Source organism: Stegostoma tigrinum, chromosome 36 (assembly GCF_030684315.1).
Source record: "Stegostoma tigrinum isolate sSteTig4 chromosome 36, sSteTig4.hap1, whole genome shotgun sequence".
NCBI lineage: Eukaryota > Metazoa > Chordata > Chondrichthyes > Orectolobiformes > Stegostomatidae > Stegostoma > Stegostoma tigrinum.
Window position 1 is genome coordinate 2,972,808 of NC_081389.1, and position 12,621 is coordinate 2,985,428.

Genomic DNA, 12,621 nt, shown 5'->3' on the forward strand with positions numbered 1-12,621 from the left:
GGAGAGAGAGAGAGTGTGAATGTGTGTGTGGGAGAGAGAGAGAGTGTGAATGTGTGTGTGGGAGAGAGAGAGAGTGTGAATGTGTGTGGGAGAGAGAGAGAGTGTGAATGTGTGTGGGAGAGAGAGAGAGTGTGAATGTGTGTGGGAAAGAGAGAGAGTGTGAATGTGTGTGGGAAAGAGAGAGGGAGTGTGAATGTGTGTGGGAAAGAGAGAGGGAGTGTGAATGTGTGTGGGAAAGAGAGAGGGAGTGTGAATGTGTGTGGGAGAGAGAGAGAGTGTGAATGTGTGTGGGAGAGAGAGGGAGTGTGAATGTGTGTGGGAGAGAGCGGGTGTGTGAGTCTGTGTGTGTCGGAGAGAGAGAGAGTGTGAGTATGTGTGTCGGAGAGAGAGAGAGTGAGTGTGTGTGTGTGTGTGTGTGCGAGAGAGTGTGTGTGTGTGTGGGACAGAGAGAGAGAGAGAGAGAGTGTGTGTGTGTGGGGGGGCGAGAGCAAGAGAGTGTGTGTGTGGGAGAGAGAGAGGAGAGAGTGTGTGTGTGGGAGAGAGAGAGGAGAGTGTGTGTGTGTGGGAGAGAGAGTGTGAGTGTGTGTGGGAGAGAGAGAGAGTGTGTGTGGGAGAGAGAGAGAGAGTGAGTGTGTGTGGGAGAGAGGGTGTGTGTGTGTGTGGGACAGAGAGAGAGAGTGTGTGTGTGTGTGGGGGCAAGAGCGAGAGAGAGTGTGTGAGGGAGAGAGAGAGGAGAGAGTGTGTGTGGGGGGCAGAGAGAGAGATAGAGAGAGGTGTGTGTATGTGTGTGTGTGTGTGTGTGTGTGTGTGGGAGAGAGAGAGAGAGAGAGAGAGCGAGAGAAAGCGCATCTTTGGACTGTGGGAGGACGCAGACACAGGGAGAATGTGTACACTCCGCATAGACAAACACCCACGGCCGGAATTCAACCTGTGCCCCTGGTGCTGAGGCAGCAGTGCTAACTGCTGTGCCGCCCTGCTCCGCACTGACTCTCTCTCTCTCACACACATGCACACACGCGCACGTATACTCTTAATCTCTTCCCCTCTGTCTGTCACACATGCTCATTCACACTCTCTCTCAAATGCAAACACACATACACTATGGGTGAATTTGTATTTGCAGATACATTCTAATTTGTTCAAAAAGTGCACATTTTGTACACTGTCAATTAGTCAGGGTTGTTTTATAAATTCCTACTTTAGAAATAAAACTAGCCTGACTCCAAACCAAAACACAACCAGATTCTGTGTGTGTGTGTGCACGTGCGCATGGACCCAAAATATTAACTCAGTTGTCTCCTTCACAGATGCTGCCAGACCTGCTGAGCTTTTCCAGCAACTTTGTTTTTGCTCCAGATTCTAAACAAGGCCTCACACCTAACATTCGTTGCCTGACCTGAAATGTCACCTCTTATTAACACTGCTAAAACCGTTAGTTCTCTCAAGACAGTGACTTTAAAGGAACTCCGGGATTTACATCTGCATATTTATCAATTAAAACCTTCTTTCTGATTAAAGATTTAACAGCGTCTTAGATATGCTTAATATATCCTCCATCAGTTGTGTGACTCTTTGGTCTTTCACATGTATGTTCTGTGTCGGATACTGCCTCTGTCACAAACACCTGTAAAAGGAGCGAAGCTTCAAAAGCTTCTGTTTTCAACTATAACCTGGTGTCATGTGATTTCTGACCTTGTCCTCCCCAGTCTAACACAGGCACCTCCATATCACAGCTTGAAGAAAAGTTTATCTTTCACATATTGTGAAATTAATCCCTTGTTAAGTTTTAAATAATAAAATGAATGTTCATTTGTCATTTTAATGCTTACTATGGATGTTTTCTTCACTTTCAGATATCGATGAGTGTTTTATTAATAGCCTGTTATGTGACAATGGTCTCTGCAGAAACACACCTGGGAGTTTTACTTGTTCCTGCCCAAAGGGATATGTATTTAAACCTGAATCTGAAACATGTGAAGGTAAAAACTTCAGTTTACACTCGTATCCTGCTAGAGGCTTTTTAACTTGCCTGTTTTCATATACGGTTCACAGTGCCTCGAGTTGCAACATGACCACCTCTCTCAACATGCTACCCATGTACCTCTCAGCATTACGGATGTGCCACAGTGCCTCCAGCCACCACATGAGTTCTGAAACGTGGACCTCAAATTTGTGTAGTTGGGAGCACTTTGCACACATGGTCATCTGGACACCAGTAGGGTCCATGACTCCCCACGTATGACAGATCACGTATTTCACTCTGCTGCCTTTCCCTGCCATGATTTAAATTTCCTTTGTCTTACTCAGATTTTTTTTTATCCCTCAATAAATTTACACTTTTTAAATAACTGCTTTTTGGGTGAGTTCCTAAAGATAGTTCCCTTACTAGCAAATCAGGTCACTACTTCCCTCTGATTATTTCTTCAAGCTCACAATGAATGAATTTATCCTCAGCTGCAGATTTATACTCCCAGATTTATACCTATCCTCCTCCAGCTTCTTAGGAAGAAGGATCAAATCCTGTGGATTTCTTTGACATTCTTCTGTTGACCTCCCGGACAGTATACTTTCTATGGCGCACCTGTAAAAGTTGACAAGGGTCCTTATGGACATACCAAATTTCCTGAGCCACCTGAGCAGAGGAAGTACTGTTGTGCCTTCTTGTTCGCCACATCTACATAGGAAGCCCAGGACAAGTTGTTCATTTCAACACACTCAACCTGTGCTCTGTTGATGTAGATAGGAGTGTGTTCTCCTCTTTTCTTTCTGAAGTCAGTGATCAGTTCTTTGCCTTTACACACTGAGAGAGAAGTTGTTATTATTGCATCACATCACCAAGCCCTTTGCCTCCTTCCTGTATTCTGATTCATCATTGTTTGATATCTGTCCTACCACGATAGTGTCATCAACAAACTTGTAGATGGTGTTTGTTTGGAATTTGGCAAAGAAGTCGTAGGTGTACAGGTGAAGGGGGCTGAGGACACGGGTGCTCTAGTGTTGAATGTTATTGTGGAGGAAGTGTAGTTGTCTATCTTCTTTGATTGTCGTCTGCGGGTCAGGAAGCTGAGGATCTAGTTGCAGAGGGCAGAGCTGAGACCATAAGACATAGGAGGAGAAATCAGGCCTCTACACCCAGAACATTCAGACCCTTCAGAAGCGGTTCTCCCTGCGAGTCCTGAAACAGACACTTGCAGCCATGCGCCGGCATCTCCAGGCACTGCAATCCAGCCTGCCCCAGCTCAGAGCCTCCCTCTCCCAGACCTGCAAAGGACCCCTGCTGTTTTTTATCCTCCGCAGGATCCACAGACTGAACACCCAGTTCCACTCAGCTTTACTGGACACCAAAAATCGTAAGTACAACCAACTCACGGGGCCCTTCCACCCACAAGAGGATTCCTGCGCCTCCCAAATCCCGACTCTGTCCCTGTCCCTCCCCCACCATGCACCTGCCGCCATTGACCATGAGGACACGGCCGGAGACCCCACCGATGACGTCACATCTGCCTCCGCCGGCCACAGAACTTCCGGAACCGCTGCTGCAGTCACCACCTCCACGTCCAGGTACTACAGCCCACACACCACCCTCACCTCAGCTGCTGCCGCCCACCCCGATCCTCCCACCGCCGACGGAACCCCGCCCACAGCCGACGCCGACGGAACCCCGCCCACAGCCGACGCCGACGGAACCCCGCCCACGGCCGACGGAACCCCGCCCACGGCCGACGGAACCCCGCCCACGGCCGACGACATCATCGCTCCGCCCACAACCTCCACAGCCTGCAACCCCAGAGAAGACAGCTACACTGAGCCCTGCCGAATCTTCACCATCCCCCCAGACCTCGCACTGACTGAGGACGAACGGTCAGTCCTTAGTAAGGGGCTCACCTTTGTTCCCCTACAACCACACATCAACGAATACCAGTCACGGTCGGACATAGAGCAGTTTTTCCGCCGTCTTCGCCTGCATGCCTACTTCTTCAACCGGGAACCCAACCCTCCTTCCACTGACCCCTTCACCCGCTTCCAACACAAGTCCTCCTCTTGGACACCACCCCCAGGCCTCCTACCCTCCCTCGACCTCTTCATCTCCAACTGCCGTCGAGACATCAACCGCCTCAACCTCTCCACCCCTCTCACCCACTCCAACCTCTCCCCCGCAGAACGGGCAGCCCTCCGCTCCAACCCCAACCTCACCATCAAACCCGCAGACAAGGGTGGCGCAGTGGTAGTATGGCGTACTGACCTCTACATCGCCGAGGCCAGACGCCAACTTTCCGACACCACCTCCTACCGCCTCCTCGATCATGACCCCACACCCGAGCACCAAACCATCATCTCCAACACCATTCATGACCTCATCACCTCAGGGGACCTCCCACCCACAGCCTCCAACCTCATTGTTCCCCAACCCCGCACGGCCCGTTTCTATCTCCTTCCCAAAATCCACAAACCTGCCTGCCCCGGTCGACCCATCGTCTCAGCCTGCTCCTGCCCCACCGAACTCATCTCCACCTATCTGGACTCCATTTTCTCCCCTTTGGTCCAGGAACTCCCCACCTATGTCCGTGACACCACCCACGCCCTCCACCTCCTCCAGGACTTCCAATTCCCTGGCCCCCAACACCTCATATTCACCATGGACGTCCAGTCCCTGTACACCTGCATTCCGCATGGAGATGGCCTCAAGGCCCTCCGCTTCTTCCTGTCCCGCAGGCCCGACCAGGCCCCCTCCACCGACACTCTCATCCGCCTAGCGGAACTCGTCCTCACACTCAACAACTTCTCTTTTGACTCCTCCCACTTCCTACAGACTAAGGGGGTGGCCATGGGCACCCGCATGGGCCCCAGCTATGCCTGCCTCTTTGTAGGTTACGTGGAACAGTCCATCTTCCGCACCTACACAGGCCCCAAACCCCACCTCTTCCTCCGGTACATTGATGACTGTATCGGCGCCACCTCTTGCTCCCCAGAGGAGCTCGAACAGTTCATCCACTTCACCAACACCTTCCACCCCAACCTTCAGTTCACCTGGGCCATCTCCAGCACATCCCTCACCTTCCTGGACCTCTCAGTCTCCATCTCAGGCAACCAGCTTGTAACTGATGTCCATTTCAAGCCCACCGACTCCCACAGCTACCTAGAATACACCTCCTCCCACCCACCCTCCTGCAAAAATTCCATCCCCTATTCCCAATTCCTCCGCCTCCGCCGCATCTGCTCCCACGATAAGACATTCCACTCCCGAACATCCCAGATGTCCAAGTTCTTTAAGGACCGCAACTTTCCCCCCACGGTGATTGAGAACGCCCTTGACCGCATCTCCCGCGACACATCCCTCACACCCCGCCCCCGCCACAACCGCCCCAAGAGGATCCCCCTCGTTCTCACACACCACCCTACCAACCTCCGGATACAACGCATTATCCTCCGACACTTCCGCCATTTACAATCCGACCCCACCACCCAAGACATTTTTCCATCCCCTCCCCTGTCTGCTTTCCGGAGAGACCACTCTCTCCGTGACTCCCTTGTTCGCTCCACACTGCCCTCCAACCCCACCATACCCGGCACCTTGCCCTGCAACCGCAGGAAATGCTACACTTGTCCCCACACCTCCTCCCTCACCCCCATCCCAGGCCCCAAGATGACATTCCACATTAAGCAGAGGTTCACCTGCACATCTGCCAATGTGGTATACTGCATCCACTGTACCCGGTGCGGCTTCCTCTACATTGGGGAAACCAAGCGGAGGCTTGGGGACCGCTTTGCAGAACACCTCCGCTCAGTTCGTAACAAACAACTGCACCTCCCAGTCGCAAACCATTTCCACTCCCCCTCCCATTCTCTTGATGACATGTCCATCATGGGCCTCCTGCACTGCCACAATGATGCCACCCGAAGGTTGCAGGAACAGCAACTCATATTCCGCCTGGGTACCCTGCAGCCATATGGTATCAATGTGGACTTCACCAGTTTCAAAATCTCCCCTTCCCCCACTGCATCCCCAAACCAGCCCAGTTCATCCCCTCCCCCCACTGCACCACACAACCAGCCCAGCTCTTCCCCCCCACCCACTGCATCCCAAAACCAGTCCAACCTGTCTCTGCCTCCCTAACCGGTTCTTCCTCTCACCCATCCCTTCCTCCCACCCCAAGCCGCACCCCCAGCTACCTACTAACCTCATCCCACCTCCTTGACCTGTCCGTCTTCCCTGGACTGACCTATCCCCTCCCTACCTCCCCACCTACACCCTCTCCACCTATCTTCTTTACTCTCCATCTTCGGTCCGCCTCCCCCTCTCTCCCTATTTATTCCAGTTCCCTCCCCCCATCCCCCTCTCTGATGAAGGGTCTAGGCCCGAAACGTCAGCTTTTGTGCTCCTGAGATGCTGCTTGGCCTGCTGTGTTCATCCAGCCTCACATTTTATTATCTTGGAATCTCCAGCATCTGCAGTTCCCATTATCTCTCATTCAACCCACAAAGTCTGCTTTGCCATTCAATCATCGCTGATAAGTTTCTCCATCCCAATCTCCTGATTTCTCCCCATAACCCTTGATCCCCTTGACAATCAAGAACCTATCTATCTTCATCTTAAATATACTCAGTGGCCTGGCCTCCACAGCCCTCTGTGGCAGTGAATTCCATAGATTCACCACTATCTGGCTGGAGAAGTAAAAGTTTGTGTGCACAGTCCAGACCATCATGAAAGCCAGACTCTCATCCATTGACTCCATTTACATGCCATGGAAAGGCTGCCAACGTTATTGAAGACCCATCCTATCCTGGTAATGCTCTCATACAACCTTTTCTGTCAGGCAGAAGATACAGAAGCTTGAACTGGCATCTGCAGGTTCAAGAACAGCTTCTTCCTTTCTGTTGTTATACTGATGAATGGACTCTTGCTGACCTTGTTAATTTTGATCTTGTCTAGCATACAGTATGACGTGTATGCCTTACTCTGTCCAAAATTTTTGTTCACTCTATGACCTGCTTGTACTGAGGTTGTTGACTTATTCACCAAGCTGGCTTGATTTTGGAGAAAAACAAGCCGACTCTGCGAGCAAGTCAACAATCTCATCCACAACCCGAGCTACAGATCTTTGCCAAAACTTTAAATCTGCCTGTACTGCTTGCAACAAAATTTCACTGTCCTTAGGCACACATGACAATAAATCAAATCAAATAAAAAGTGCTGGAAGGCACCGAGGAATGGCAGTCCATAGCTCGTCCTGTTTGGGAAGGTGGCTGCTTCTTGAAATAGATTTTTGTGTATTCACTCTGATAGTGTGCCTTTATGTCTTAGCCTCTCCTACTAGTGGAAGCATCTTCTCCACATCCACTCTATCCAAGCCTGTCAGTATTCTGCAAGTTTCAATGAGATTCCCCTGTCACCCTTCTAAACTCTTCAGTGCAAACCAGAGCCCTGAACCACACCTCATGTGATAAGCCCTTCATCCCCTTGATCATTATTATGAACCTCCTCTGGACCCCTCCAATGCCAACATATCCTTCTTTAGATACAAGGCCCAAACTGCTCACAGTATTTCAAATGTGGTGTGACCAGAGTCTTATACAGCTTTATCAGTACATCCCTGCTGTTGTATTCCAGTCTTCTCAGAATGAATACTAACATTGCAGTTGCCCTCTTAACTGCCAGTTGAATCTGCACATTAGCCTTGAGACAATCCTAAACGTGGATCCCAAGTCCCTTTGTGCTTCAGATTTCCCAAGCTTTTCTCCGTGTAGAAAGTAATCTATGCCTCCATTCCTCCTACGAAAGTGCACAACTTCACACTTTCCAAAATTGTATTCCCTCTGCTACTTCTTTGCCCACTCACCTGTCCACGTCTTCCTGCATCCTCCCTGCTTCCTCAATACTACCTTTCCCTCCACCTGTCTTTGTTTTACCTGCAAACTTCGCAACAAGGCTCTTGGATCCTTCATCCAGATCATTAATGTATAACGTGAATAGTTGTAGTCTCAGCACGGACCCCTGCATACCAGCTGCCATCCTGAAAAAAACAAGCCCACTCTATCTTCTAGCAGTCAGCAAATCTTCTAACCATGTCAGTGCCTTCTCCCAAACATCATGGGCTCTTATTTGGTGACCTCCTCATCCAATCTCATCCTTAACAATAAATTCTAAAATCTTACCAACAACTAAGGTCAGGCTAACTGGTCTCTAATTTCCCACCTTCTGCCTCCTTCCCGTTTTAAACAGGCATGCCATTATGTTAGCCATTTGCAGTTCATTGGGACCCTTCTTGACTCCAGTGATTGCTGAAAGATCACCACCTGCGCCTCCACAATCTCCTCAGCTGCCTTCTTCAGGACACTGGGGTGCAGTTCATTGGTCTGGATGATTTATACTACTTCAGACCTTCCAGTTTCACCAGCACCTCTTTGATGATGGGGACTGTATTTAGCCCTGGCCCCTGACATCTTCCACCATGATGACTGATGCAAAGTACCTTTTCAGTTTCCGTGTCATTTCTTTGTTCTCTATTACTACTTCTCCAAATTCATTTTCTAACAGTCCGATGTCCAGTATTGCCTCTGTCTTATTTTTTTCTGAAAAAAACTCTTGCAGTCTTATATAGTTAGCTAACTTACCCTCATATTTCATCTTCTCCTATAATTGCTTTCTTTAATTGTCCTCTTCTAGTTTTTAAAGGTTGCTTCATCCTCCCCTTACTACGATTCATCTTCTTTGAGATGAATTTCTGCTCTGCCTCCCAAATTACTCCCAGAAACATCTGCTATTGCTGCTCCCCTGTCTTTCTTGCCCGGCTCCCCTTCCAATCATCTCTGGTCAGCTTCTCCCTTGTGTGTTTGTAGTTACCTTTACTCAGTTATAGTGTCATCACATCTGATTCAGTCTTCTTCCCTTCAAATTGCAGGGTGAATTCCACCATATTGTGGTCACTACTTCCTAGGTGTTCCTTCAACTTAAGGTCCCTAATCATGTCATTGCACATTACCAGTGGGCTGTACCACAAATTCCAAAGAAAATTTCATAGACATTTTATGAATTCCTTTGCTTGAGATCTGCTATCAATCTGATTTTCCTAGTCCACCTGCATATTGAAGTCTCTCATAATTATTTTACTAGTGCCTCTTTTTCGGGCCTTTTCTATCTCTTGATTTATTTTCTACCCCACATCCTGACTATTGCTAGAGGCCTGTAATAACACCCATCAGGGGCTTTTCTTTCTTTGCATTTCTTTAGCTCTACCCACACAGATTCTATGCCTTCTGACCCTACATTACTTTTTGCTATCGATTTAATTTAATTTCTTAATAACTTTAATTTCTTAAGAACTTTGCCCTCTCTGCCTATCTGCCTGTCCTTTTGATAGCTCTTGGATATTTAGTTCCAAGATCTCCTTGCACCCGTAACTCTGTGATGCCCATAACATTGTACCCGCCAATTTCAATCTGCACTACCAGCTCATTCACCATGGCATGTGTACCAAGTGCATTTAAGTACAGCACACTTTGTTCTGCATTAACTTCTGCTCTTCTCATAGTTGTTCCTTTACCTGCTGTGCCTGAAGTTAGATTCCTGACCCTGTCCATACTGTCTGTCCTGTTACTTGTTCTGAAAACTTTAAGACTTTGCCTGAACCCTCCCTCCCTTTAACGAGTTTAAAGTCCTTGTGATCACCCTTTCCATTAAGATCAGTTCAGGTGGAGGCTGCCCCAACTGTACAGTTCCTTCCTGTCCCAGTATTGATGCTAGTATCCCATGAAATGAAACTCCTGTTTCTCATACTACATCTTCAGCTGCTTGCTTACTTCTCCAGCTTTGCCAGTTTCCTCATGGCTCACGCAGTAATCCAGAGATGACAACTTTGAGACCCTTTTTAAAAATTAGTTCCTAATCCCTGATATTCTGATACAGGACATCTTTTCTATGTTGTTGTTGCCAACGTGGACCACAACAACAGGATCATCCCCCTCCCTATCCAGTATCCTTTCAAGTTGACTCAAGATGTCCTTCACTTTGGCACCAGACAGACAACACCCCATCCAGAACTCTTGAAAATACGCACAAAGGATGCTGCCTGGCTCCCTAATTATAGAATCCCCCACCGCTATTGTTTTCCTTTGTGCCGCCTGCATTTGAATGGCTTCCTGGACCATGATGCAGTGGCCACTTTGACCATCCTGTCTGCAGACTCTTTCCTCATCCATACATGGAGAAAGTACCCCATATCTGTTGGACAAGGTCAAGAGCTGGAACTCATCCAGTGCTATGTTTAGGATCCCTCTACCTGCCTCACTTGTCACACTCTCCTACCCTGACTAGTGGCAAAATTTGAAATACTTGACCGACAGGATGTGACTGTCTAGAAGACAGTATCAAGGTAGCTTTCCTCCTACAGATATGCTGCAGTGTCTGAAGCTCTGATTCTAGCTCATCAACTCTAAGGTAAAGTTCCTTGAACTGAAGACTCATACTGCAGATATGGTCACTGTGGCTCACAGTGGGATCCATCAACTCCCATACAACGCAAGAACAACAAATCACCTGTACTGCCATTTCTAATATAATTAATCAAGTTTTATTTGTTATTTAAAAAAATATTCTTGGATAGTCACTAAGTTATTAAATCCCTTTCTGAATCTACTGCTATTTAAGGCTAGTTTGGAAGGTGCCATTATAGAAGCAACATGAACTGCTTCATTCCACCTTGTAAATTTGTGTATGGTATGCCAGTCAAGCAGAGACTTTGTCCTAGATTGCTTTGCCCTAAAAACAGTCATGGAAGCAAGTGGAGAATATTGCATCACATTTCTGACATAATGATGGAATAGTCATTTACAGCCCTGGAGGAGGCCATTTGGATCCATTTCATCTACAGTGTTTCTCTACGGAGTAATCCAATCTGTTCTTTTACTTGCTATATGTTCTGTCCCACTACAAACCCATCAACTCCCACAGTTATGTTGACTATACATCTTCACTATCTCCTACCTGTAAAGACTCTATTCCATTCTCCCAGTATTTCTGTCTCTGTTGCATCAGTTACAATGAAGCCAACTTCATGGGAACCTCCAAAATGTCCATATTCTTCAGCCAGGTCCAACCCAGCTCCTGCATTGTGGCCCTCACCTCCCTCTTCCCTCCCACAACAGGGATAAGGACCCCTTGTCCTTACCTACCATCCCACCAGCCTCCACAACCTGAGGATCATTAACTGCCATTTCAGCTATCTCCAGTGAAATGCCACACTAGATGCACATTCCTCTCCCCTCCCTTGTCAGCCTTCCGCTGGTACCATTCTCTCTGGAACACTTCAGTCCGTTCTTCCTTTGCTCCCAAAAACAAGCGCCCCAAAGCACCTTCTTCTGCAACTAAAAAAGGTGTCACACCTGTCCGTTTACTTTCTCCCTCCTAGGTGTCCAAGGGCCCAAACACGCCTTCTAAGTGGAGTAACACTTTACATGGACTTCACACAATCTAGTCTGCTGCAATCACTGCTCACAATGTGGTCTTCGGTATATTGGGGAAACAAATCAAAGACTGGGTGACCACTTCACAGAACATCTACATTCTGTCCACACAAAAGACCCTGAGTTTCCAATTGCCTACCATTTCGATACACCATCCTGTTCCCTGAGGGCTATCTCTTAGTGCAGGGTCGTTGTGGAAAGTCAAATTAGACACCTCTTTCACAACAGTATGTTACCGAATTGTATGACTTGCATTACAGGGTGGCCCAGCATCAAAAGAGGCAAGAGTGGGGGTTTTGTAAGCACTGGTGGCAGAGTTGGTGTCAGGTCCACTGGCAGGGAGCCATGGTGACAGAAAAAAATTACGTGGGGCCAGGTCTAGGGAAAAGAAGGTGGGGATGTGTGTTAGATCCTGTAGGGATAGAGCGATGCTGGGTCCTTGCCGGAGATGATTGTGGTGTCAAGTTGGGGTTTGGACGATGAGTAATTGAAGGGGATCCTGTTCTAAATATGGCTGTGTGTCAGCTTAATAGTTACTCAGGAGTTAGGCCAGACTTTTAATAGTTTAATATTTCCTAACTATGAACTGCAGCAGAACTCTTTTATTTAAATGGATACTTATGGAGAGTCCCATGTAAAGGAGAACTGCCATTCGGTATCTGCAATTTCCTAGGCAGTCCCCTCCCTGTCTGTTTGCGAGTATTCCACATGGTCCCAGTGCCCAATTCGTGCCTACTCTGTAGGAGTGACTGTCTGGTTGTCAGAAAGTCTAGTATACCCTCCAGAGAAGAATGGAACCACTGACAATAACTTCTGGATTTGCACAATTGTGCAGAACATATACAGACTCAGAAATTTGCTGTTGGTTTCAAAGAACTGACGACAATGGATTTGGCTGATTTCCTACTTCATTAATTTATACCACTGATAGCCCAATACAGGTGCCTGTAATATACCATTTGTGATATCCTAACAACCAGAAATCATTTCTTTTAGCCATGCTGTATTTCCTGCTTCCCAATAAATCAACAACTCGTGTCCCGAGGTTGCTTTGAGATTATATTCCCTACAGTGTGGAAACAGGCCCTTTGGCCCAACAAGTCCACACCACCCCTTACAGCATCCCACCCAGACCCATTCCCCCTATAACCCACCTAAGCT

At 48.0% G+C, this 12,621-nt stretch overlaps 1 protein-coding gene across 1 annotated transcript in view; it reads left to right on the forward strand.

The window, feature by feature from the left end:
• The window catches only part of LOC125446730 (fibrillin-1-like), a 570,259-nt gene that overhangs the window by 322,575 nt on the left and 235,063 nt on the right, over positions 1 to 12,621 (forward strand). The window contains exon 19 of the mRNA XM_048520489.2: positions 1,854 to 1,979. Within this exon, the coding sequence (XP_048376446.1) occupies positions 1,854 to 1,979 (126 nt within the window). The remainder of the gene's footprint in view (positions 1 to 1,853; positions 1,980 to 12,621) is intronic.